At 34.7% G+C, this 26,608-nt stretch overlaps 1 protein-coding gene across 14 annotated transcripts in view; it reads left to right on the forward strand.

The window, feature by feature from the left end:
• Positions 1-25,164, forward strand: part of MECOM (MDS1 and EVI1 complex locus) — a 532,746-nt gene extending 507,582 nt beyond the window's left edge. For 7 of the 14 annotated variants that reach the window (XM_079155757.1, XM_079155761.1, XM_079155763.1 and 4 more), the window contains 8 exons: positions 2,768-2,794; positions 8,019-8,185; positions 9,281-9,358; positions 12,940-13,109; positions 15,118-15,280; positions 17,242-17,478; positions 18,310-18,493; positions 22,039-25,164. In XM_079155757.1, the coding sequence (XP_079011883.1) occupies positions 2,768-2,794; positions 8,019-8,185; positions 9,281-9,358; positions 12,940-13,109; positions 15,118-15,280; positions 17,242-17,478; positions 18,310-18,493; positions 22,039-22,173 (1,161 nt within the window). In that variant the 3' untranslated portion in view covers positions 22,174-25,164. The remainder of the gene's footprint in view (positions 1-2,767; positions 2,795-8,018; positions 8,186-9,280; positions 9,359-12,939; positions 13,110-15,117; positions 15,281-17,241; positions 17,479-18,309; positions 18,494-22,038) is intronic. The other 7 variants (XM_079155767.1, XM_079155768.1, XM_079155762.1 and 4 more) reach the window with 4 other exon arrangements.
• Positions 25,165-26,608: the final 1,444 nt, after the last annotated feature.

The following is a 26,608-nucleotide window of genomic DNA, read 5'->3' on the forward strand; positions in this document are numbered from 1 at the left end:
CCTACTATTCTAGAGTAGCAGCTGGAGACCTTCCTGTACCCACCACTGAAATTCTATTTGCCGATAGTAGGGTTGTCTGAGGGGCTTTGGGGATGAAGGACATTCAGTGTGCTTAAGGCAGAGGCTATTTACCAACTACCACAGATATACGTCATTGTTCTCATAACCATCACGGCTGTTTTAATGTGCAAGGCTGTGCACTGCTGGGACACAGCAGGAGCAACTTGGTTCCTCCTCCAATTTTCATCAAATCTTCAGACCAAACGGTCTATTCTTTCAGAAACTTCCCTCTAATGTTCCAAAGTCACAGCAGGTTTTTTTTTTTTTTTTTCTCTTTTCTAGTATTCTACAATTTCATCCTAGCCTCAAGATAGACCTTAAAACAAATAAACAAAATGTAAAATTTAGGGCCAGAATTAATCGCTTTCACAAGTTGCTTTTTTTTTACTTATTAGCAAAAGTGCTGAAGTTTTGAGCAACCTCTCTGAACCTTCTTGATCAGTAAAATGGGAGGTCCACTCTCCACCTTACTAGGCTAGCTGTAAAGACCAGTGTTTACATACAGGATACTTTTAGCCTTGTACTTGGCACGTAGAAGGACCTAATGGGAAAGAACTTTTTTGGTGGATACAGAAGCATCCCACTGTGAATATAAAGGAATATTCTTAAAATACTCTCTTCCCATTCCCTGAGCCCAGTTTCTTTCCCAGGGCTATTCCATGTTTCCAGGAGAATTTGGAACAAGGTTTGCTTTGTTCTTGGCATGACCTCCCTGGGCAGCAGTAAGGGTGGCACAGAGCAAGAAATCAAAACAAAGGCAGGCCCCTGCTCCCAGGGCTTGCCATGATTTCATAGCTAAATAAGTGAATGCATAAGAGCATTCGTTTCTTCACTTTCAATTTAAAGTATATTGAAACAAATCACATGGTCCCTCTGGGCTTCTGGATCTTCCTCTTCAAGATGGGAATTACATCTGTCCTATCTACTTCTTAGAGGGTTATGCTAATAAAAAGGTCCTATTCTCAATGCTTTGGGGAAAATCTACGAACAGATATGTCAGTGCCTAGTAGTGGTATTCTCTGGGCAAGTTTGATTTTGTAATTTTTGTATATTATTTTATTCTACCAGCACATGCTTCCCCTAGAGCATAATAATCCCTAGTCAACACTTAAGTGAACATCTCAGTAAATATTTATTCAATTGTATTGAAAGATTATCAGGCCTGCCATATGGAATAATAGCATATGTTTTTAAAATTATGTCAAAAATAATTTGCAGGTAAGATGAATTCATATATCAGAATTAACAGATAAATCCTCAGGGTTTAAGTTCTTCTCTTAGTTCAATTCTTAAAGAAGTATGTTTCATCTCTCAGGCCACTAGACAACTTATTTAGCCTTTCGTTTTTCTCTTACAAATAAATTAGTTACTAGGAGGAGAGATAAGCACTGTAGATTTTATCCATAGTTACACAGCTGAAAATTATTTATGATGTCTTATGTTAAATTATAATTTTGAATAGCCGGTAATGGCTACAAATGTGTTGAACCAGAAGGAATGGTGTTACTGTGTCATCTCCAGTGTCTGTTTCCTTGATTTCTATTTGGGTACTTGGCAGTCACATGGATAGCTCATTGGAACTGTCATAGAAACCATTTGGCAGTGACTTCATTATGAAAGTAGTTTCTATTCCTTAGTTTAGTTTTCATATTATTTTTAGCTATTTATACACTTTACTTTTAAAGGATTTTTTTTTTTTTGTAAAAAAGATTCTCTTAATCATATGTCCTTTTTCATTCATCTCTATTTTTTTCTTTTTATTGCTGCCTCCACCTTATCCTGTTACTGCAGTCCGAGGAACTGGGAATAAGTTTTTTCCTGAGTAGTCATTTGTACATTTATGTGAAAATCACTTAAGTCTTGCCATTCATTGTCTATTTTGCTTTCATGAAGTGTTTCATATTGTAATATTTCTTCAGTGATTTCATCATTTTAAATCTACATATATTCTTTATTTAAGATACCAACATTTAAGAAATCAAAATATATATGTATGTGCGAATGTACATATATGTACATATATATGTATATATATCTCTCCCTTAACCAAATAAATAACATTATTAAGGGTATAATCATTGTGTGTTTTCTGGAAGAGTTTTTAACTCGCTGAAGTTGTCCCCAGTGAATCTTGCTATAGATTGGAATAAATAATGAGACCTTTTTTAGTTCTTTTAATTAATATTCTTAAGATTATGACTACTGATGGTCTGAGTTCCACATTATCAAGCAATGAATTTCCAAGAGCATCACCTTTTTGTTACTCTACTATTTACATCTTAGTAAATACCATGTTTCCTTATTACTGACAATATAAAAATACAAGAATTTGGATTTTTTGCCAGAATTTGCTTAATTTGTAATTATTGAAGAAAAATTTAGAGAACTCATTTTGCAGTGAGTAATAAATTAAAAGGGGCATCTGCTTTGCTTTAAGACTTGCTAGTAGGTAGCATTTAGCTTTCTTAGAATAAAGAAACATTCTTGGTTTATAACCTTGATTCTACAGTTTATTTTAGTAGAGGAAGCTCAGCAATATTATGAAAATACTCATTTTTTTCATTTCCTAAGCTTTTACTCAAGGTACAGTTACGTGATAAGGCAAAATTACTAAATTAGGATAAATGTTAATTTCTCAAAGGATAGATTGCAATAAAGATACCAACACAGAAGTAATTTTTTGTTTTTGTTTCAATTTTGCTCCCAGTTCCAACTGCCTGATCAGAGAACTTGGGTAAGTTTTCTACTTATATTTTTAACTAAAGTAATGTAGCATTTAAAAGAAAACAACTTACATTCTAAATTGCTGGACATACATAATAGATTCTGAGCCCCTTTCCATTAAATGATATGGCTAAAACAGATAACTTCCCTACTTTATCAAGCTGCACAATACTTTCAGATATAATTGTACCTTTAGTAAGCTAGAAAGTATTTATGGAATGATTTTGTTTGATAAATATGACCCATTCCACATAATTATTCCTTGATATAGAACTCTGGACACCTGGAGTGTGTTGTTAAAGAAGGCTTCAATGGTCCAGTAAGTGGAAACAACCATTATTTGGGGTACAGCATGTTAAAGATACTTTTGATAAAGCCTTAAACAGGATAAAACTTAGACTCCTGTAGACACAGGCTGACATTAGAATTCTCATTCGTATATCCCAAGGCAGAAATTGGTTCTGGCTATTTGGAAATGAAACTAAATGTTTAAAAATCCTTATCTAACTAGTGAATGGATCTTTTAACATGGGGTCTCACTTTCTCAACTTTCAGTTACTATTTCCAAATAGTCAGTTTTGTTAATGATACTAGGGAACAGATTTATTTTTTATTGGTGAAGACATTTAGGATATAAAGAATCCTGCTTATTTACTCTTCACCTCCAAATACAACTTGGTCAATGGAAAAAATATATATATGTCTTGAAATTTTCTCTAAGTGTATGTGCATCTACTTCTTCACTCAAAATCATGCTGATTTATGAGGAATAGGGAAAATCTTGGAGCACAGTCTAGTTGCCCTTTAAAAGCCCCTATATTGGTATTATAAAATGAATTTAGTTGGAGCACTTTAACATTTACCTATTTCTTTTATCCGGTGTTAATTTTTCTTTATAAGGAATTCCTCTGTTTTATCTCTTATGTGGAATATATGACAAATTGTCATTTTTCTCATTCTGATGAACTTTAAAGGATTAAATTAATTTATTTCAAAAATATGAACAATTTATAGAAAGAGGAGCGGGGAGCAGGGGAAGAGAGAGAAAGAAAGTTAGTGGGGCAGTCTGTGGGCTGCTTCTTTGATCATCCTGGCCTCCATCTCCAGGATTCCTCCTCTGCCTTTCCTGGCCTGGGTCTTTCCTGAGTGTTATACCTCCTGGCCTTCATCTTTTCTAAGGTGTAGGATGACTTTGGCAGTAACTAAACTGTTACTTACTTAAAGCTGAAGATGTTAACCCCCTACATACATGACCAACTTGCAAAGCCCTGTTACAGTGTAACAGTATAGCAACTGCCATTGCAGTGCTCCAGAAACAAGTCTGCTCCATCACAGATTTCTCAGGGCTGGGATTCACATCTGTGTTATAAAACAGGTATTAGTGGGAAATATCAAAGATATATGCTTATAGTTTTTAGGGGTAAAAAAAACTGTGTTGTTTCATAATCATGGCTGCTGAATATGATGCATGGAGTGAGATAAACATGAAGTATGAATATTTACTTCTCCCTGAAATGACGATGACTTTGAGATTTCTCAAGATTATCAAGTGAATAAATATAGAAAGCTACCAAATCTACAAACTTTCCCATCATTAATTATTTATGAATAGTTAGTTATTTTATGATAAAGACATGTGTAATTTAATTGTGAAACATTGGGTCCCATAATTCATGGTGCCTTTGGACATATCATTTCATATAATCAGGTTGTCACTTTAATAGTTTTAATGAGAAACTTTTTTTATGTCATCAGTTCTTGGCTGCCAGATAATAAATGTTAGGCTGAGTGCTTAGAACTCAGTTGATGATATCTTGCCTGCTGAAATGTTTTTAAAAATACTAGCTTTATTTGACTAGAGATATAGCTACATTTTTGGTAGGAGCTAGGGAATTTTGTCTAAATATTAGTTTACGTCAGTATAAAGTTAATAGCCTCTTGGGGACTCAAAGGAGGTGAAACAACTTCCTCTTCCAGACATCTGGCTGCAGATACCATCAACAATGATTATATATGTAAATAAAAATTACTGTTCCATAGAAAAAAATTGTCATTTGCTGATCTGAGATTAGCCTAAGACATCAATGGGTCACATGATGATTCATTTCTAAAATTTATGATTTAAGTTCTCTCCCCTTCAATTTCCCTATGCTCAGCAAATTTCTTATTCATAGTGGTACACATTACCTTTTCATTGGATTTTTTTCATAATTAAAAAATACAAAACTAGATCTGTCCCATCCCTCCCAATTAATTGATTTTTAAAATACTAGTTAGACTTTAAAATGAATGTCAAAACTCATTATATATTCTGTGAGTCAGACCAGAGAGAAGAAAAAGTTGGCGTTCTGCCCCATATATAGATAAAGCTATCTTAACCCAATACCTTGATCTAGGACTGACATTGATCACAAAGTTGCTGAACTACCCCAACTGGCAGATGCTAAGCCACTTCCGTTTTGGTGAGGACACATTTTTTTCCAACTGAGATCAAGAGCTATAAGAGCAAATCTTAAGATGAAAGGAGTATTCAATGATAGGTTTTATGTCGCTTCAGTTGTTGCCAGCTGATCAGAAAGTGTGTGTGTGTGTGTGTGTGTGTGTGTGTGTGTGTGTGTATGTTGTATGTGTGTGTGCGGGTCTGCATGTGGTATTAATAGCTATCCTTAGCTCACTTCCCATCTTCCTTCTCTCCTGTTCTCCCTCCAATTTAATCCTCTCTTATTTGACACCAGAAGCCAAAGGTGGGAATGGCTTCTAAGAGAAGCATGTGGGTCATCCCCATTCTTTTCCCTATTGTCTTTAAGAATGTCATTATTTAGCCATTATGTCCGTAATATATTTTCTCGTGTCTTGATGGTTTTCTCAAATTGAAACAGTTTGAGATAAAATAATCACAGTGATCTTTCTTCAAAGGAGCTAGCTATTAGCAGCTACTAAAGCAAGACACATTTCTCAACAGCCAATTGCTCTCAAATAACTTGAAGGACTTGTAGTTTATGTGTGCTAGAGATGAAAGCTGAGAATAATAGTAGTCATGAGTAAGCTATTTTCCATATAAAAGGAAAAGTGTTTCTATAAGATGTATTGCTGCAGGAATCTGAGTGTGTCAGCGGGACAGACACTCAAGTGATTTAAAACCACTAGATAATGAAACTTTGCCCAAATATTAAATGTACATAAATAAAGCATTTATAATCATCACCCATGCACTTACTGTTCTTCCCAATAAATACATGTGATCATGACCCTTACCCTTGCTTGTTACTGCTAATCAGCTTGAAGACCAGAGGTCATTTTTCACTCAGACAATGTATTCCACAGTGGCGGGAATATCAAAATGATTTTCTGCAAGGGACAATTAGAAAGAATAAATGCAAACAAAATAGTATCATAAAAAATTTCTGGATTGATTTTTAATAAATAAAATCCAAAGTAATGTGAAAATGCTAATGCCCTGCCTAGAAAGGATAATGACTGTATTCTGCAGAGGCAGAATTTCCTCCAACCTCTCTGAGCGACATCATCATTCCATATCTCTGCCCTGTGATCAGTATGTGTCAAAATCCTTCATAGTGACAAATGTGCTGTCCACTTGCATCTGTGGAGAATGTTTTAGCAGCTGAGTGATTATGAATCAAACCCTTGAGCTTATAGCCCTTACCGCCTCCCAATGCGTTCACATTTGTCGTCTGACAAGTAAATGTATCTTGACTTTCCTCTGAGATTTTTTTGCACTGTGTTTGATGAAAGACATTTGGCAAATTGGCAGTGGTACCCTGTACATTGCAATTTGTAGCTAGCATTAGGAGTCTGGGCATGAAATGAGAGGGCAGGTTCCGGGATAAAGAGAAAAGAAAGCGAGCTAACTAGAACATGAATAGGCATTTGAAGAATCAAACATAAAATATTTCCTTCATGAGAAGAGAATCGTGTTTCATGTCTGGGCCATTCTGCTAGCATTTTGTTCTAGCTTAAGAAGTTGATGTTATTCCTTTTTTTAAAGTAGGAAATGCTGTCTTTTATTTTTAACTGGAGCTTATAAATTAGATCTCTATGTTTGTCTTGCTGTCTCATCAATGAAATAGTTCACTTCTTGGGTTTACCAGTTGCCTTGGGTTGACCAGTTGCTTGAATTTGTGGTTGTTACTATCTAGTCTTTGTGTGTCCTCTGGTCTGCTATTCCAGCTCTTTGAGAAATATACAGAATGCATACAGAGCCTTTTAAGTAGGTATTTCCCTAGAGGTGTAATGAGAACTAAATTTTGCAAATATTAAGTGATTTGATATAACAAGGATGGCTTGTCGACTTAAAAATTTGGTTGTTAACCTAGCTTCCGCATAAAATGTGGGTACTGAAGAAACTTAACAACATTTTGAGTGGGTAGAAGGAGCAGGAAGAGTCCTCTAACTGGAGATATTCAGGATCAAGCTAACTTTAAAAGTAAATGCTACCCTCTAATTATGACTCTGTCAACTGTGTGTGTAGGTAAACAAAAGTTTGATTGTTATAAGCAAAATAAATTAGGTTGTTAGAATTAGGTAAAGTAGTTTTTCTTCATGTGTATTTCTCTAAGAGTATGGTTACTTGACCACCTTCCCTTGTCTTATAAAGTGTACATCAAGTTACATGAAATTCTTGATGAACTGTCATTGCAACTCAAATCTTTATTCGGACAGATTAATATTTCGTCAGAAGTGTTCGTATGTGATCCTGCTCAAACATTTGGTATATCCACACACTAATTTAACATATTTTTAGACAATATACTTCTTGAACATTTTATTTTATATTTTATTTCTGGATTACACCCATTGGACTTAAGCAGTGACTTTGGTCTCATGATTTTTATTACCTACGCAAGACATATATCATCTTTCCCTAAAATTCCAGTTTGTTATTGACTTCCATAACAATACTGTCAATTAAATAAAATATGAATTTGATTTCATTATCTCTTTTAGGTATTCTATTCTTCAATTATATATCTGATTGTTAAAAAAATGGCTTAACGTTCACCCAGCATTGTATGAGCTTGGCTCTACCTTTATTTCCACACTCAATCAATCATCTCATGGTTTAATGTTGAGACTACAATTTTTTTTCCCCAAACTTATAGTATTCAGAAGATTTGATGCTTCCCCATTAATTATGTTTTTGGTTTGCCAGTGATTACTACAGAAGGTCAAATGTCTGATCAAATCCTTCATGGTCCTGTGCTTTTGCCTTTCAGATGTCAGCTATTGAAAACATGGCAGAAAAACTAGAGAGCTTCAGTGCCCTGAAACCCGAGGCCAGCGAGCTTCTCCAGTCGGTGCCCTCTATGTTCAACTTTAGAGCACCTCCCAACACCCTGCCCGAGAACCTACTGCGGAAGGGAAAGGAGCGTTACACCTGCAGGTAACTGCCAAGTTAATTATGGCTGACTTTCCAAAAATCTCTCCTCTGATTTCAAAAGGCCCTTTTGTTTTTTTTGGAAATTATTCTTGATTGGATGACTAATAGAAACCAAGATAGATTTTAGGCACTTCAAAGTGTTCTCTATTCAGTGAGATATAAAAATAGTGATTTTAAAAAATTATTATTAAATGAGAATTTTAACACAGGCCATTTGGTTGTGATAAATGAGGTTGGAAACAGTCCAACTATTATCTACTTGTCTCACTTTGATATTTATGAATTTTCTTTCACAGTTAATTATTTTCATCCAAAGGTAAAATACTACTGTCCTCAAGTATACATTTATTAATTGTCGTGGCATTGGAGAGTAAGACCATTCATGAAGGATGAATAGTCCATAAGTGAAAAAGAAAACTAGTGAATAAAATTCTTGCTACTTATCAGTGGAAGAGTAAAGCTTGTCTTTATGTTTCTGGTTTATTAGTGTTTTTTAAAAATAAATTATGTGCTTTATTTTCTGATTTGTTCTCAGAAAATTGTGCTATCATCTACTCAGGCATATCAATTTATCTGCTCTTAGGAAAATGTGTCACTCTCTTTCCAGAAAGGCTTTTATGGGAACATACCTTGATGGATGAAGTCTCAGGATCTTGTCTGATCTGATACCACTCAATGTGCAGAGAGTTGTCACTATGGCTGACATGTAAAATGAGTTGAAACCTTTGAAATATGTTTACATCAACCCAGAATCGCAAACTCTCGTCGTTTTTTTATCCCCTTGTCTGGTTCAGTTTTGTGAATGTAAAGATACGGAGTTAATAAAAGAGGCATATGGGGGTCATCAAAACTAAAGTCTATTTTCATAAACTGCTTACTTATGCACGAGCAAATTCAACCAGATCTCATAATGCAGCCTTTATTTGTAGAGTTATTTATATCTGTAGAATGGCTTTGTTGCAAATTTTAAATGCCAAAGACATGTGAGTTCCATGCAAGATTAATTAAATCAGGAATAAGCATCTGGGCTGCTCTGCAGCGCGAGTGAAATAAAGTTGACTGTGCTGACTTTCTCTTATAAACATCTTTTCATAACAGATACTGTGGCAAGATTTTTCCAAGGTCTGCAAACCTAACACGACACTTGAGAACCCACACAGGAGAGCAGCCGTACAGGTCTGACAGTGATTCTTCTAAATATCTTGATAAATAATGTAAAATTCAAACTGGACTCATAGGCACAAATTTAAAGGAAGCTACTTTTATCTGTGGCTGAATGAATGCATACTCAAAGCTGAGTCAAGGAAGAGTTGTCTGATTGCTTGTATCAAAATCTAGAAGAGTCCCAAATTCTTTAGCCAAGGCTTCCTACCTACCAATTTAAAAGTTCTGGGTCAGAGTTGAATAAAGAATAGCATTTAAGAGATGTTAGTCATTTAAAAAATTATTTCTTATTACTGAATTGCTCTTTCTCAATCAGTACTATTTTAGTTGACAAAAATTAAAATATTATATCTTCCATTTTCCAAGTCTTGACTCTCTGCTAGGAAATCACAGTTTGTATATAATTTGTTTTCCTGCACAGCAAACTAGTGTCCTCAGGTCCCAATAAGAGGTTTTAAAGCAAATTTTAAGCATCAGGAAGAGGAAAAAAATATGCAACTGGAGATAGAACAGATAAAATAGAGTATATTATAGGAAAAGAGCCAATTCAATTAACAATTTCCTGAAAAACCTATTAGCTCATTCTATTAAATGTCAAAATTAGCAATATTACAGACACATCTAATTTTAATATTATTGTTCACAAAAGAATGAAAATAAGCAATGTGACCCCTTCCAGTTTTAAAATAAAACCTATGTTCTTTAATGTACAATTCTTTGTAAGCAGTATTAAGAACTCATATTTTTTTCCAAGAAAGAATGGTATTTATCTCAAGTAATATCATAATTTCATTCTCCTTTGAAATTCTCATGCATTTCATATGTGTAAAATTACTTGGGTCTGAATACTAACTTTTTCTTTAAAATAAGTAAATTACACAGTTATAGAGTTTTTTGTTTTTGTTTTGTTTTTGTTTTTGTTCTTTACATGCAGGAATGAGACAATGGGCAGGCGCCAATGCTTATTTGAAGATAATGGAAATTTTAGGAGAAAACTAGAGGGACTTAAACTCAAAAAAATTATAGTGTTTTACAAATTTCCTTGATTTCCTACATATTTTATAAATCACTGATCATAGGTGACATTTTTACTTTACACATGATAGAATGTGCTTGGTCTAACAGACCTCTAAGTGATAAAACAATGGGAAACTTTAGATAATTTCCCCTTAGTTTCGAGAAAATTCCATCTCCTGGGAATTCTGATTAAAGAGAAGAAAAGATTTGCACCCTTTTGTTTTGTTATGGCCCACGGTACTGGTATGCAACGGTGTTACCGTGCTCTATTTTGCTCTATTTACTCTTTCTCTTAGCTGAATGCACTAGTTTTTATTTTTCCCTCATAAATGGTGGTATTATCCATGTATTTTAAAAAGTACCTAAACCAGCATAGCTAGAGATCTTAAACAATGATTTGTCCAGCTCTTCCCTCTGGTTTACAAATGAGAGAGAGAGAAAGAGACATCTATAGATGCTAACTGCCTCAATAAAGTCTGGTACCAATAGAGTCAGAATTAAAACCCAGGCCCAGAACTCTCATGTCTAGGTTTTTCTCTTTGACCAGGGTTTCAATCCTCTTGACCCCCATACCTACATCTAGTAACCAGGAAGGCCTGATAGTATACTGCTCATGATTTAATTATTTGTTCATTTTAAGAATTTCAGGAACTTAGATCTGATTTGAGCTGGTTTTTTTTTTTTTACCACCTACTAATTTATTGGAGTTAGAATGGAATGATTTTTTAAAAATTTTATTTAGAGTGCTTACTCCTCTGGCCAATATGCTAGCAGAAGAGAAATATACAGTAACAGCTTATCATGGTTAGAACATCCTTGTGGGTCAATTTTATTCAGATTTGAGAAAATGATGTCTTCATTTGGAAGAGCCCTTTGCATACAAGCAGGAAGCTGGAAGCATGTTATAGACTATATCTCTCTTCCTCATGATTTGTGTAAAAAATGAGTAAAATTTTTTCTAAAATCTTTGGTGGGAGTTTAGGTGTTCTTTGTCAATGTAGTCTAGGTTGTTCTGCTTAGTACAACATAATTGTGCTACATGCACCTTTCTTCTATTATAGTGGGCCTTTGAGGTAAACAAACCTATTTCAGAAATGGCTATGCTTCCACATACTTATTTTTCAGAAGTAGAGGCTGAAAGAGTACAATCACTATCAACATGGGGTTCCACACAGTTTTTGTTAATATTATAAGCAAGAAAAGTTGAGGAACCTCATGATGCCAGAACAGTTTTTTAGGGGGGAAGAATTAAAGCAGTCCTTAAGTTGGTTTATTGATACTAAGCCAAAGCGACTATTCAACAGATTTCTTTTTCCCACTGACCTGACTAGACTTCTGGCATCACATAAGGACAGCTGTAGAAGCCCAAGGACCTCAAGTGGACTGGGGTGATTTCTGATTTAGAGCCCTTGAACTTGAGTCTGCATTCAGAAGTGGGAAGAGAAGGGCCCTTCACACATGGAAGAATGAGTTAAGAATGTTCTGGTCACTAAGTTAGAAACTTTTACTTAGAAGTCACTTGGAGAAAGTCAGTTTTTTTTTCTTTCAAGCAACACACACACACACACACACACACACACACACACACACACACACCACATAAACAAATGAAGGACTCTTTATCTTCAAATGCCAGTAGAAAATAACCCCATTAGTTACAAAATCCACTTTTCTTCCTCATTGATAAGTACTGGTGGAAATACTGGGGTCTTGCATTTTATATTTTTACTTCATACTAAAAATAACTTTCAAATGATTTTATTTTATTTTTTAAATCAAATGGAAAGCAGAAACAATTAACCAGCCAATAATAAGTGCTTTCTTGAAAAACCGACCTCCTTTGGGACTGTACTGAGATTGCAAATTTGAAGAAACATTGAAATGGAAAATTAGGGGATGGGGAGAGGGGGGCTGATGGAAACATTTGCTTTCATATGGAAGAGAGTTTAGAGCCAGCTTTACTTGCTTTTGCAGCAGTTTAAAAATTAGTAAATACTTTGGTATTCCCAATCACCATCTTTGGCATCAGAGGACACTGTTCTCATTGCCTCAGTTTTAAAGGTTTGGAATGTTTATTGCTACTTTGGAAAAGATAAGAAAAAAAAATTTTAAAGAATTAACAGCAGATTAGGTGAATTTGCTAATTAATTAATTAATCAAACACTCTAATTTTGAATTAAGAAGCAATCTTTTACTTTGAGAAATACATGAATTTGTTTCATGTTTGTTTAAAAAGGATCTAATTGTATTTATGCTAAGCAGAAGATAAAAGATTATTTCATTTCTTAATGTTTTTAATTTTGTGAGGTTTATTTAAAATATTAGAACTAAATACTATAATAAGTTTGGGAACAATAAAATCACTAGTATATTGGTACATTTTTTCATAAAGTCATGGAAATCTTTATAACCCTCAAAGTCTATTGGAATTGAAATCTTGACTGTGTGAATAGTGTTCTTCCCTGTGTCTTTTCTAAATGGCATTTGATGGGTGATTTTTTTCCCCTCTCTCTTCCTAGTTTTGAGAAGTATCCTTTGATTTGCTTGCAAGTATTTTCTCTGTGCTTATTTTTCAGATGCAAATACTGTGACAGATCATTTAGCATATCTTCCAACTTGCAGCGGCATGTTCGCAACATCCATAATAAGGAGAAGCCCTTTAAGTGTCACTTATGTGACAGGTGTTTTGGTCAACAAACCAATCTAGACAGACACCTAAAGAAACATGAGAATGGGAACATGTCTGGTAAGTATGTGTGTTACAAGAAAAAGATGACTTTATTTTTCATATTTTAAAAGATAATTGTGATCTTTCTTTTTTCTTTCCATTTTGATTCCCAAATCAGATCTTACTATAAATTCACAACGAGATTCTCTTGAGAATTTGGAATTATGTGAATGGTAGGATCATTGGTTAATGCACAAGTCAGTGGCCTTATTTGGATTATTATTATTATTATTAATTATTATTTTATTCTGCTAATTTATCTCAATGGATAACCTCAGGCAAAGAGAATCATGGCTGTACTCACTATAGGCATCTGAATGGAGGTTTCCTGAATAGCAGAGAACAATATTTCTACCTGTTTCCCAGAGTGTGTCCCCAGAGGATGGCAGAATTTCCAGAGGGGCAGCCCCAGAATACCACACTCTGAATATTAACCTAGAAACCATGGCTGCTTTTGCAGGAGGACTGCAGTGCAGGGAACCTGTCCAGGGTAACTTTTTTGAAGTTTAGGGATAGAAGACTGTCGGCATGATCAGAGCAACCCACTGCAAACCATGGAGGTGTCTTGTTTTTGTCATTGATTCTGATGTAAAATTGAATCAAGGGTAACGGGCCAAAAAAAAAAAAAAAAAAGCTTTCCTGCATATTTATGCAGGAAAAAATGTAAATATAAACTTACAAGCATATATTTAGCCAAAAGACTGTAGGTCTTTTTGTCTTTGGCTTTCAAGAGTTTGATAATAATCCATTAAGTGACATTGGCCTGGCGGCATACATGTGCAGAACCCACCAGTGCAGTCACGGGTTCTTTCTAGGGTGTCAAGGAATGAGTTAGAAGGATGAGAACCCTTCTGGGGTTCAGATGGGGCTCAGGAAAAGAGATTTAAAGAGCAGAAAAAAAAATTGGATTTACATAGACTAGTAATCTTTATTTAAGGAGATTATTTTATTACCCATCTTTCATTTTTCAATCATGGTTTTAAAATGTGCCTATAAAGACACATGGTTTATGATTTGAATAGTGTGACTGCTTACAGCTACATACTGTTCATTTCCTTCAAAGTAAAAATATCTAATGTTCATGGTTTTAAATATCAGAATTTAGACACAGAAATCTAACCCAGTATTCAAAAAGACCAACTTTCTAACCCTGTGTACCTTTATAGCCTATTTGTAATCAAAGCTATTTTAGGAAAAAGAAAATGAAAAAATTAACTTTTCAAAGTTGAATAGTTATCTGTTAACACAGATTATGACTTCTTTAAACTGATCGGACATTCTGATCTCTTGTTTTTATCAAACAGGTTATGATCAGCTATTAAATTGTAGATACTTTATGGGAAAGATAAATAGCATGAAGCTAGTGTTGGTGTAAAGGTTGACCACTTATATGGTGCTTATAATTGTGCCAATGTATGTAAACACTACAATAGCCCTGTGATACGATACGGGTATTATGATTCTAATTTTGTAGGCAAGAAAGCTAAAGAGTACCCTGTAGCAGGCAGATCTTATATTGTTTTCATCTTATTGGATCAGCCTTTGAGCTGCTGTGTTCTGAGCCTACCCGTAGCTTTGCCCAAGTTAGGATGCAGAATATTCAGTATGTTTTCAATCTGTTTTTGTAATGCATTTTAGTACAGCAGTAATAAATGCATATTGATTACAACCAGGACTGGGTACAGTTTCTTATGACAAAAACTATTTAAGACCTGTCTCTAATTTGACTCACTCTATCTACTCATTAGATGAATAAAAACATATCTGTGTCTCAGTGAGAGCGGGGAAAGCTAGTGAAAAAAATGACCTCCTTGGAGACTGTACCTCATGATTTTAATGGATTAGAATTTTCTCAAGGGACTGTGATGAGATTGCATATTTTGTCAAATTGGGAAGACTTCGACATCCTAAAGTTACTATTACTATTATTCAAAAGGGTGTGTTTTAAGAAACAACATTGATCAAATTAATAAATAATGAGGTTCAAAATAAGTTCCCACATAAATAATAATCTTTGTCACAAAAGGCTTTGTGCTCCACTCAGGTACAGCAACATCGTCACCTCACTCTGAACTAGAAAGTACAGGTGCGATTCTGGATGACAAAGAAGATGCTTATTTCACAGAAATCCGAAATTTCATTGGGAACAGCAACCACAGCAGTCAATCTCCCAGGAACGCAGAGGAGAGGTAAAGCTGGTTTTTACTTTTTAAACTCTGTGACATCTAAAATGAATGTGTTTCTAAATACATTTTCTGGGCTCACTTTTGTGGCACAGCCTTATATTTTGATAATGATATTGAGAAGCTGCAAATAAAAATACTGAACAGAAGATACAGTTTGAATTCTGAGTTGCCTGTTCAGAATGTTCAGAGCTGTTCAGAGTTGCTAGCTGAGTTTCTAGCTCCTAACTGGAGATCTGGGAGTCTGTATGGCCACAACATCTGGCTTCAACATGTCTAAATAGCACAGAAGTAAGAAGGCTGAGTCATCCAGTTTTTCTCTCCTCTGCTCCTATCAGGCTACTTTTGATGAATAATTTATCCCCTATAAGTTGCCACATTTGAAAGCATAATTAACAAATAGATTGTCTTAATTATGTTGGCTTTTGTTACTTTTGGTTTTCATCCATGCACTTTTGTTCTTTTACTTATTCTTTCATTTGAAAAAAAAAAAAGTAACAATTTTGATCTGTTCTAGCTAGCAAGTTGGCAGCGTATCTGGAAACTAATAATTTATGTCTGTGCAAAATATGTTTCCATCATTCTTTGATAAAAGAGGTTAAAAGATTGGTTATATAAAATGCTTAATAATAATGATATGACTTTTTCTGGTCAAATGAATTTTTACTATGTGCATCTGTCATATCCAAGATTGTTTTATTTATGGATTAATTTTATTCTGGGAAACCTAAGTACTAAGCTCTGCTCATTTTTATATGAAAAAATGATGGGGATAAATTACTGATACCCAATCTTCCATAATCTGAAAAAATGTTTACATTACTTGTGAAAGTCATACATGATTACAACAGTAATTTAACAGTTTCCCTGAATTTTCCAAATTAGTAAGTAGATAAAAGAGCAAGGCAAAATGGGAAACTATGAATGGCCCAGAAATTAGGATGTCTGGATGGTCATGATGGTTCAATCCCTCACAAATGTTCTGAACCTGAGCAAAATATTCTTCAGATCAAACTGTTTATACTCACTTTGTAACCAATTATAATTTATAAATTTCATGACAAAGTTTAAATCCAAATTACCCTCATTTTAATGTTCATTTGAAAGCCTGAGAAGCTTACTGTAATTTCATAAATACCCTCAAATATATTAAGTCGAAATTCCTGGGTAATTAATTATTTTAATTACTCTTGAATTGCACATTACAACCTGTGCAAACAAAAATCTTGCATGACTTTTTAAAATGTGGTATTTTTGCTTATTATATTAGAACTGCTTCTTAAGTAAAACTTCAGAAATCTGTACAATTCCATTTCTAGTTCATTTCCCACATCAGTATTTTCCTGGGAAAGAAGGAACTTTTTCACACTCAGACTATTAAGAATAATTTGGAAATAGTACAAATAAGTGAGCTGTCAGTCACTTTCAAGCTTGGGTGGAGTGTCTAAGTGGAGTTAACCACTAATGTCACCTAGAAAGAATAGTATATACCAGTTGGTCTTTGGCTGCTAGCTACATGTTTTCTTTGAATTCTTAGATTCAGTATAAGTGGATGTGTTGAAGCTGTTGTCAGTGTTGCTTTGTGTTATGAGTTTTCCAGAAATCAACTCTTTTAATCAACTTAAATGGTGATTAGGTACATTATGTAGGGAAAGCATTTATGAGCTTTTTATATTCTAAATAACAATATCATTTATAAGTAAAGGCCTGATAAGAAACCAGAATCTAAGATTATTCTTTGAGAAAGTCCATTTATAATCTGAATAATCATCAATTACTTTTATTTCATTTTCTCATTTGTGAAATTATATTATTTCCCCAAGGTTGCCATAAAAAATAAACAACACAAATGCCCCTTTGTAAGTGTTGAAAATCTAAAGTATTGTTAGGGAAAAGATAAGAAAGCTAACTACTTGTTTTAAAATTAACCCACTAATTGAAGCTCTTTATTCTTATGCCTGTGAAAGAATGAATGGCAGTCACTTTAAGGATGAAAAGGCTTTGGTGACCAGTCAAAATTCAGATTTACTGGATGATGAAGAAGTAGAAGATGAAGTATTGTTAGATGAGGATGATGAAGACAATGAGATGACTGGAAAACCCAGGAAGGAACCAGTGACAAGTAATTTACATGAAGGAAACACTGAGGATGACTTTGAGGAGGCCAGTGGTCTGGAGATGAGCTGTAAGACATCCCCAGTGAGGTGAGCACCTCTGGTGACTTCAGGAGCTAAGCCGGAGTAGAGCCACAGAGGGTCGCGACGACTCCTGCTCTGTGAACATTTCCAGTGAGAAGGAATTTGGGAGTAATGAATCTTAAAAATTAAAATTGAATTAAGCAAGGCACACACAGTGTACTGGTTTTACAGAGGAAAATAAGGTGGCCATCAACATAATCTGCAAGCATATAAATACATTAATGATTGTGGAACTCTGGTTAACCTGAGGTAGGAAGGACAAGTGAAAATTACACAAACATGCAGTCATATAATTTTAGATTTTACTTATGAAATCCAACAGAAAATAGGGATTTCAACATTATCTAATTCATTGAGTAATCTGGCATGGTCATCTATCAAGTATTATTAAGATGAATTTCACTTCATTAAATATATATGTAATTTAAATAGATAATAGATTTTTAAATGGAAAAAAAACAACTAGTTAAACTGATGGGGTACTATATTTTTATGAAGATAATGTGTGCTGACTGCATATTTTCATATCTAACTTGGCTAAATGGAAAGTTTAAATGTATGAATTCTGTCTCCACACATGACTGACTTAATGTGTCATTGACTTTATGTCAAATATATGCTTGACTTTAGTCATTCAAAATGTTGAGAAATATATTTTAAGAAGTGATATTTGTAAATATTTTAAAGACTCCAACAACTGATGCATGCAACTTTACACTGCAACTACAATACAAAGTTCAGCAGCTGTATGGGGTCAAATGAAAGTGATTTGATCAGATGACAAACTGAAAAAGGAAAAAAAAAAATCTTCTGTGCTTTCCTATTGGTTCATTTTAGGTATAAAGAGGAAGAATATAAAACTGGACTTTCTGCTCTAGATCATATAAGGCACTTCACAGATAGCCTCAAAATGAGGAAAATGGAAGATAATCAATATACTGAAGCTGAGCTGTCTTCTTTTAGTACTTCCCATGTGCCAGAGGAACTTAAACAGCCGTTACACAGAAAGTCCAAATCACAGGTACATATTTTCCTGCAGTATAGCATCATGGTGATGTTGTGCATGAAAATGTACATTTCCTTCAAACTAGCAAAAAGTTGATAGTCTTTCTTCATAATATTCTTGAATCCAAGCAGGTTCAGATGTTTTATCCACAGTGTTCCTATCTATATTCTGTATATGACAAATCCAAAAGAGTTCGCTGACACAGAATCCTTCTGCACAGAAACTCCTGGGGCAAACCTCACCTTTACTTTGCAGTTCCATTTCTTTGGTATAGATAATCCATAAGATTTGTTTTCCACACCAAACCTCAGAGTTGTTTTCTAATTGTTTCATATTTGAAAATTTTAACTTATAATCTTTTTGTTTACATAATTATGCTGTAAGATTTTTAGAAAGCAAATTCAATTTTTTTTCCTTTACTATAGGCAGTGAATTGTGTATTTTTCATTGACAATTCATTAAACTGTAGAACTTAGGAGTAAACTGAAGATCAGAAATGAAACCAGATGTCCAAGATCTATACCAACTTAGTGGCAGATCTGGAAATAAAATCTATAAGTTTTTATTGAATGACTGGAAGGTACTTTATTCTACAGCATTATGGCAACTAAAAAGAGATCCATTGGAGAATCCATAAACACCAACTAAAAGGGCTTCTGTTCTTTTACTAAAGAGTTAAGAAAGTCAGTACTTTCTTTTTGAGATCTGTACTCAATTATTGTTCATTCAGTTCAACTAATGGTAAAAAAAAGAAAGTAGAAACATCCTCTTACCATCTTTATTGATCAAATTATTGGATTTTTTAATCCATTTACGCCATTTTTGAAGCAACTCAACCTGTCAAACAATGTGACCATTATTAGCTTATATATTTTGAAATGATTTCCCTTTTTTTTTTTTTTTAGCTGAGATGTTCTGGGCTGGTCTTAAAAGCCAAGAAGCAGTAACATTTCAAGGAAGGTTGGGAAAAAAATGTGTAAATAATACAGATCTTTAAATGTAATACAACTCAATAAAAAGTCTAAGATATTTATGTATGATGACAGATCAAGTTAATGGTCTTTCTGAATTGAAGTAAAGGCAGCCAGCCTCAACACTAGAGACTCCTACAGTCCACCCCCACTTCCTTGAGAGCATCCCTTAGACTATGGATGGGGGCCATGTCCTCACTGTCTGGGAGACCTGTGGGGAAGATATCCCTTTCTTCTCTATGCCTCAATGGGGATGAAAGTGAGCTTTACATTTTTTAATATTAAAAGTAAACTAGCAAGAATAGACATCTCTTTTTCACTTAGAGACATGCATTAAGAGGTAGCTAGTATTATTTTAATCCCTTTGCTTTCCATTCTTCCTTCCTAGAAGATCAGAAATACCAAAGGGATTGGTGTTTTCTTTAAATTTCTTTTAATTGGTCCACTCAAAATACTTTTCATTATAATACACAATGTCTAAAACCTCCAGAAATTTTCAGATATGATAGAAAGCAAAAGGGAGAACATATATGAGATATATTTAAGTACTAGCATTTTGATGTCAAGTCTCGTATTTAACTCCTGCCATCACAAGAAATTAACTAGCATTCTGCAAGTTAACATTCTGCAATCCTAGCTCATATTTTTTGTCTTACTGATTATATCATATATTGATTTGTAAACAAAGAGACTTTGTGTAAATTCACTTCATTTCATGAGACCATTCATTCATTCATTCATTCATTCAGTGGTTTATCAACTGTCAGTTATGTGTTGGGCACTGATCCTTGTGCATGAAAGTATTCATTTATTTTGATTACCAAAAGATGGACATTCTATATTTGCCATTTTCTAGTATCTGAAGGTTTAGATTCTTTATTCAAAACATTTATATATTTACTTTCTCTGTGATTTTTATAGTGATTGAATCCAAAAGAGTTGACCAATACAACAATAGCCGCATTCTGCATGGAATCTTCTCTGAAAAACCCTATTCTATAAAAATTAGTTTTATATAATAGGTACTATTTATATAGGTGCACTGAACTAAGCTCTTTTCCTCCACAATCCTTGGAGGCACATGCTATTATTATTATCCCATTTTGTACCAGGAAAGTAAAACTTCTGAGGTAAAGCAAGTTGCCTAAGGTCACACAGCCAGGTGAGTAGAGGCAGCGTAGACTCCAGATTCAAACTCAGTATTCCAAAATTTTCTCTATACTCCCTTTCATCTTTCCCAAATATTGGAAAAAAACAGTATTAAAGCTATTTCAAAATATTCTTTATTATTTTGATCTCTAAAAGTGGGCACATAATTTGGGTGATTTAAGTTTGATGCTCACTGACCTCATACTTTAAACTCTACAAAGGACAAGGACTCTATATTACTTCCCTTGATTTCTTTGGGCCTAGTATGGTGCCTGGCATTGAGTACATACTTAAGCAAGATGTGTTACATGGATACTGTGGTTTTCTACAGGTCCAGAAGGCAAATTGCATACATAAAAGTCAAATGTGTACATTTAGAGCGATGACCCAGCAAATCGAAATCAGCCTGTAAGGGCAGATTTCTAACTGAATGGCATGATTACCGAAGAAACCACAGACTGGCCACATGTCTCAGCATGACTCCCAGAGATGAAATTCTGCCTAACAACAGAGGCATTTTGTCTTTGTTTACAGACAGTGGAATGTCTTTGGCAGGACTTTAATGATTCCACTTCAACAGCATTTTGACAAGCAAGTTTAGGAATGGATGAGACCAATAATAGTAAATCAACAGTGAAAAGTTCACTCACAAGTCAAGACCAAACATTTCATTTGAATATTTTACTTGGCAGTAAATGGGGGATTCTCTGAACAGTTATTTAGAATTTGACATGATAATAGGGAAGAAAGAACACTTCCTTACAGAGCACCTTCACACACCTTCTGCTTGGCAGGCGACTACACACAAATTGATCAGGATGTTGTCAGGTCCTGAGTTTCATTTTATTCTGGTCGAGCTGATTTGACCCACCCCAACGCTCAAGGTCCTTGGGGGTCAGCTGTGACTATTTCAAGCATGGATGAAAATTGGAGAAAGGGCATTGGATTAAAAGTTGGGCAGAAGTCAGTTCTTCTCTCTAGCTGAGTGACTTTGGGCAGGTCATTTCCCTTCCAGAGGTCTCAGTTACTAGAGAGAGACTGTTGTCTCCAGCAGACCACAGCTCCCTCAGTTAATGTTTTCAGTTTCAGTCTTAAGTACACAATGATATCTTTGGTGAGTTGAACATATGTAAGATGGGTGACTTTCCTTATGGTTATACAGAGGGATGACCTATTTCTCAATGGAAGCACTGGTGATCTTTTAGGTAGAATAATTAATCTTTGTTTTGTAGGATGCATCCCATTTGTGATCCGTAGGTACTTTAGATCAGCAGTGTGCCCATGTCATTTTAACAAAAAGACATGCCCCCTTCACAAAGCACAATCATGAAGGACACTTTTCTCCAGGGTCCCCTCCCTTCCCAACATTCACCTACATTCTACGAATTAAAAGTGATGTTTTTCAAATGCCATTTAGCGGGTCTCTCCTTTTTACCTCAGGCATATGCTATGATGTTGTCATTGTCCGACAAGGAGCCCCTCCATTCTGCATCCCACAGTTCTTCCAACGTGTGGCACAGCATGGCGAGGGCTGCGGCGGAATCCAGTGCCATCCAGTCCATAAGCCACGTATGACATCACCAAGGTCGACCAGAGTGGGACCAAGTCCAACAGTAGCATGGCTCTTTCATATAGGACTATGTACAAGACTGCTGAGCAGAATGCCTTATAAACCTGAAGGGTCACGCATTTAAAGTCTGGTGACCTTAAACTGAAAGATTAAAGAAAAAGAAAGAAAGAAAAAGGAAACTATTTATTCTCAATATTTTGTTTTGCACAGCAAAGGCAGCTGCTGACTTCCGGAGGATCAGTTTGACTTAAAGTGAGTCAAGGAAAACCTTGCTGGGCAGAGGCACCTTCCAGTTCCCCCTGCCCTAGGGTGTGGGTGGGTGAGAGGGGCAGTTGAGATGGCAGCATTGATAGGATGAACACTCCATAGAAACTGAATTCTTGTTTGTACAAGATCACCTGACATGATTGGGAACAGTTGCTTTCAATTACAGATTTAAGATTTTTTTTTTCCTTTGTTAAAGTTTTATGTAATTTAACCCTTTGAAGATGGAAGTAGTTGGATGAAATGCACAGTCAATTATTATAGAAACTGATCACAGGGAGAAATTGTTCCACAATTAACTTTTGCCTTCTTAAGTACATTGTTTAAAACTAGGGGAAAAGGGTATGTGTATATTGTAAACTATGGATGTTCATGCTCAACGAGGTTAAGTCAGTGACCTAACCTGTTCATCACCAGTACCGCTGTACCACTAATAAAATGTTTGCCAAATCCTTGTAATAACATCTTAATTTTAGACAATCATGTCACTGTTTTTTAATGTTTAATTTTTTTTTTGTGTTGCGTGTATCATGTATTTATTTGTTGGCAAACTTTGTTTGTTGATTAAAATAGCACTGTTCCGGTCAGCCACTATTTTATGATGTTTGAGGCACACCCCTTTCTGAATTTCAAGGACCAAGGTGACTCGACCTGTGTATGGGAGTGCCAAATGGTGTTTGGCTTTTCTTAACATTCCTTTTTTGTTGTTGTTGTTTTGTTTTTCCTTCTTAATGAACTAAATACGAATAGATGCAACTTAGTTTTTGTAATACTGAAATTGATTCAATTGTATAAACGATTATAATTTCTTTCATGAAAGCATGATTCTTCTGATTAAAAACTGTACCCCGTATTTTATGCTGGTCGTCTGCAAGCTTGTGCGACGTTATGTTCATGTTAATCCTATTTGTAAAATGAAGTGTTCCTGACCTTATGTTAAAAGAGAAAAGTAAATAACAGACTGTATTCAGTTATTTTGCCCTTTATTGAGGAACCAGATTTGTTTTCTTTTTGTTTGTAATCTCATTTTGAAATAATCAGCAAGTTGAGGTACTTTCTTCAAATGCTTTGTACAATATAAACTGTTATGCCTTTCAGTGCATTACTATGGGAGGAGCAACTAAAAAAAATAAAGACTTACAAAAAGGGTTATCCTCTCCCACCGTGTGGTGTTTTCCCTTCTCATTTGATTTTAGGATTTTAATTCTCCTTTGGGGTCAAAGTGATTTAAAGATATAGCATTTGGGACCTTGATGCCCTAACAGAAACCTGGAATTTAAAGCATGTCTGTGTGTTGTTTTGCTATGACACACTGATAGTCCTTGACCAGCAATGAGTCCTGCTTGTGGTTCTGAACTTTCCCCCACTACCCATCTACCCATTCCTGCGTAGTGTCATTCCATGTCCACAGCACTCATTATCTGTAGGGCAGGAAGCAACTTAGTTTTTCTACTGGATTTTACATGGTGTATGCCAAACAGAGCTTTCTTATTTTTGTATCTAATAATACCAATACTCTTAACTAATTTACAAGGAGGGGAAAATACCTTGAACTTTTCTATATTCCTTTTAAGTTTTGGTCCACATGCAAACTATCCTTTTCTCATAGTTTGGAATCAGAGTGCAAACGTGGTTTTGCATTTTTTTTTTACTTGTGGCAAAAAAAAAAAAAAAAGAAAGAAAGAAAGAAAAGAGGAAATATCACTGCATGGTGCTAAAAATTGTACAAAATAGTCATTTAGTGGTTACTCCAATATTTTGTCAGGTTCAATCCACTATAATTTCTTGAAAAATTTTAATTTTGTTGAAAATCTAGGTTGTTTTCTGTTTTCACTGGTATAAACAAGGACGTTTTAAATTTCATGCATACACTTTTTCTGAGTATTCACATACGTATATGCAAGTTATCCTGTGGGGGAGCAATTACAATTTTTTTTCTTTGCTCCTTTAATATAATGCCAATTTGTTTTAGAATGATTATTCCAATTTTGGCTGGCTGCAGGGCTTTTGCTTAAAAAGTCCCAAAGAACAAATAAATTTGACATGTGAAAATATATCCTGGCTAATTCCTTCCTTCATTTATTCATTCTTAGTCACAATATCACAGAATCTCCTTGAATCACTTTTGAGTGTTGTGTAGGAATTAAAAACATGGGATAGATGTATCTTTTATTAGAAAGTATAGATAGGAAGAAGTATTCAGAAAATGTACGTAAGCTGTAAATACATAACTAAAGAAGAAGAACAGGAATCTAGTATTTGGAACATAAGAATAAACACATTTGAGAACGTGGAGATAGGGACGATCTACACAATTTTCTTTGTATTAAAGAATACACCTACAAATATCAAAGCAATTCAAGTACTCCCAGCACTTCCTACTTCCCGTTAGTCTTTGATCGTGTCATTTCGATTGTTTCCTAATGCTTATCCCTCCAAATTCCAAAAAGGCTTTCAAGCCTTACATTTCTGCTTTTTCTCTTTCTTTCTTTTTTTCCATTCATTTTGCCAACAGTTCACCACATGGCCCTGGGGGGAGGCAGTGAGTTACATCGCAGACAATCTGAGACTTGGAAACCGAAGGCCTGGGTTTGAGTTCTGGCTCTACTGTTTACTGGCTTCAAAGTCTTGGGAAAGTCACATACCTTCCAAAATTTCATCTGTGAAACCAGGATAATAAGCCCACTTCTGCTACTGCACTATGTTTCTGTGAATGTCAAAATTCAAAATAAGTTTTTGAAAATATTAGGTAAAGGTTCTGCAAATGCAAGGCATTTTATAATTTTCTTGGGAAAAATTAAAGGAATAGAGACTGTGTATGTACACATGTATGCAAATGCTGTGCTAAGAGGAATGTTTTATAATATAAAGAATCTAGACCAGGCAAAGGTATATATATGGAAATTTCTATAGAAGGAATTCGTTTTTGTTTTTGTTTTGTTTTTTGTTTTTTTGGGGTTTTTAAATTTTGTTTTGTTTTGATTTTTTTGGTGCTGGGGATTGAACTAAGGGCCTTGTGCATATTAAGCACATACTCTACCACCGAGCCTTATTTCCAGTCCTAAAGAAAGGTTAGCCCTTTGAAAACATGAAATATCAAATACAATAGTTTTACTTCGATGGATAAATAAAATGGTATTTATTTATGATGTGCAATATATTTTGATATATGTATATGTTGTAGAATGACTAAATCAAATGAATTAATGTATCCATTATATCACATAATTTTTGTGGTAAGAACATACAAAGACTCCTCTCTCAACAATTTTAAGTATACACTATATTGCTAGTAACTACGGTCACTATTATATCTCTTGGAGAGTGCTCGAAAAAATTCAATAGTCAAGAAAACACATTCGAAGAGTAAACACATTTATAATTTTATTTTCAGATTTTGAATATCTACCAATTTTATTCTGTATAGAAGAAATAAAATAAATAGTTATTCATTAAACTGCTTGTTATGTCTATCATGCTGGAAAAGTGTGTATCTATTATTCAGTTAATCTTCACAATAGGACTACAGGCAGGGGGTTTTATTCCCTGTTTATAAAGGAGGAAACCAGAGGCCAGAGAATTTAAGAAACTTGCTCAAAGTAACCCAGCTGGGAAGTGGTTGGCAGAGAATTTCAGGAGGGAGGTACGCTTAGTGTCTCAGACCTCCTGGTTCAGGTACAGTAGAAGAAAAGCCAAAAAAGAATGTTCCAGAACAGGAAATGTGCCCCATGGAGAGAGAGGCTGTCAGAGATGTAAATATGCCCCTAGACATTTAGGCGACTAAGTCTTGGCTGTGAAGCACTTGCAAGGTGGAGGCCAAGGAATGAATGGTTCCCAGGGCTTAAAAATTCAGATAATCTCAAGTCAGAAACAACAACTAGTGCTTTTGAAAGATCCTAAATACTTCCTTAATAAGGGCCTTAGTCATCTTATTTGCAAATTCCTAGCAGGTGGCTTGAATTTAATCCTTATCATTTATGAAAAAGAAAGATTTACCCCAAACCTATGTGTTTTTGTTATTTTTTTTATTTAGCTTTTAATTTTTTTACAGACTGCATTTTGATTCATTGTACACAAATGGGGTACATCATTTTGTTTCTATCATCGTTTCTATGGTTGTACATGATGTAGATTCATACCATTCCTGTAATCATACATGTACATAGGGTAATGATG

The sequence above is a fragment of the Sciurus vulgaris genome (assembly GCF_902686455.1).
Source record: "Sciurus vulgaris genome assembly, chromosome: 10".
NCBI lineage: Eukaryota > Metazoa > Chordata > Mammalia > Rodentia > Sciuridae > Sciurus > Sciurus vulgaris.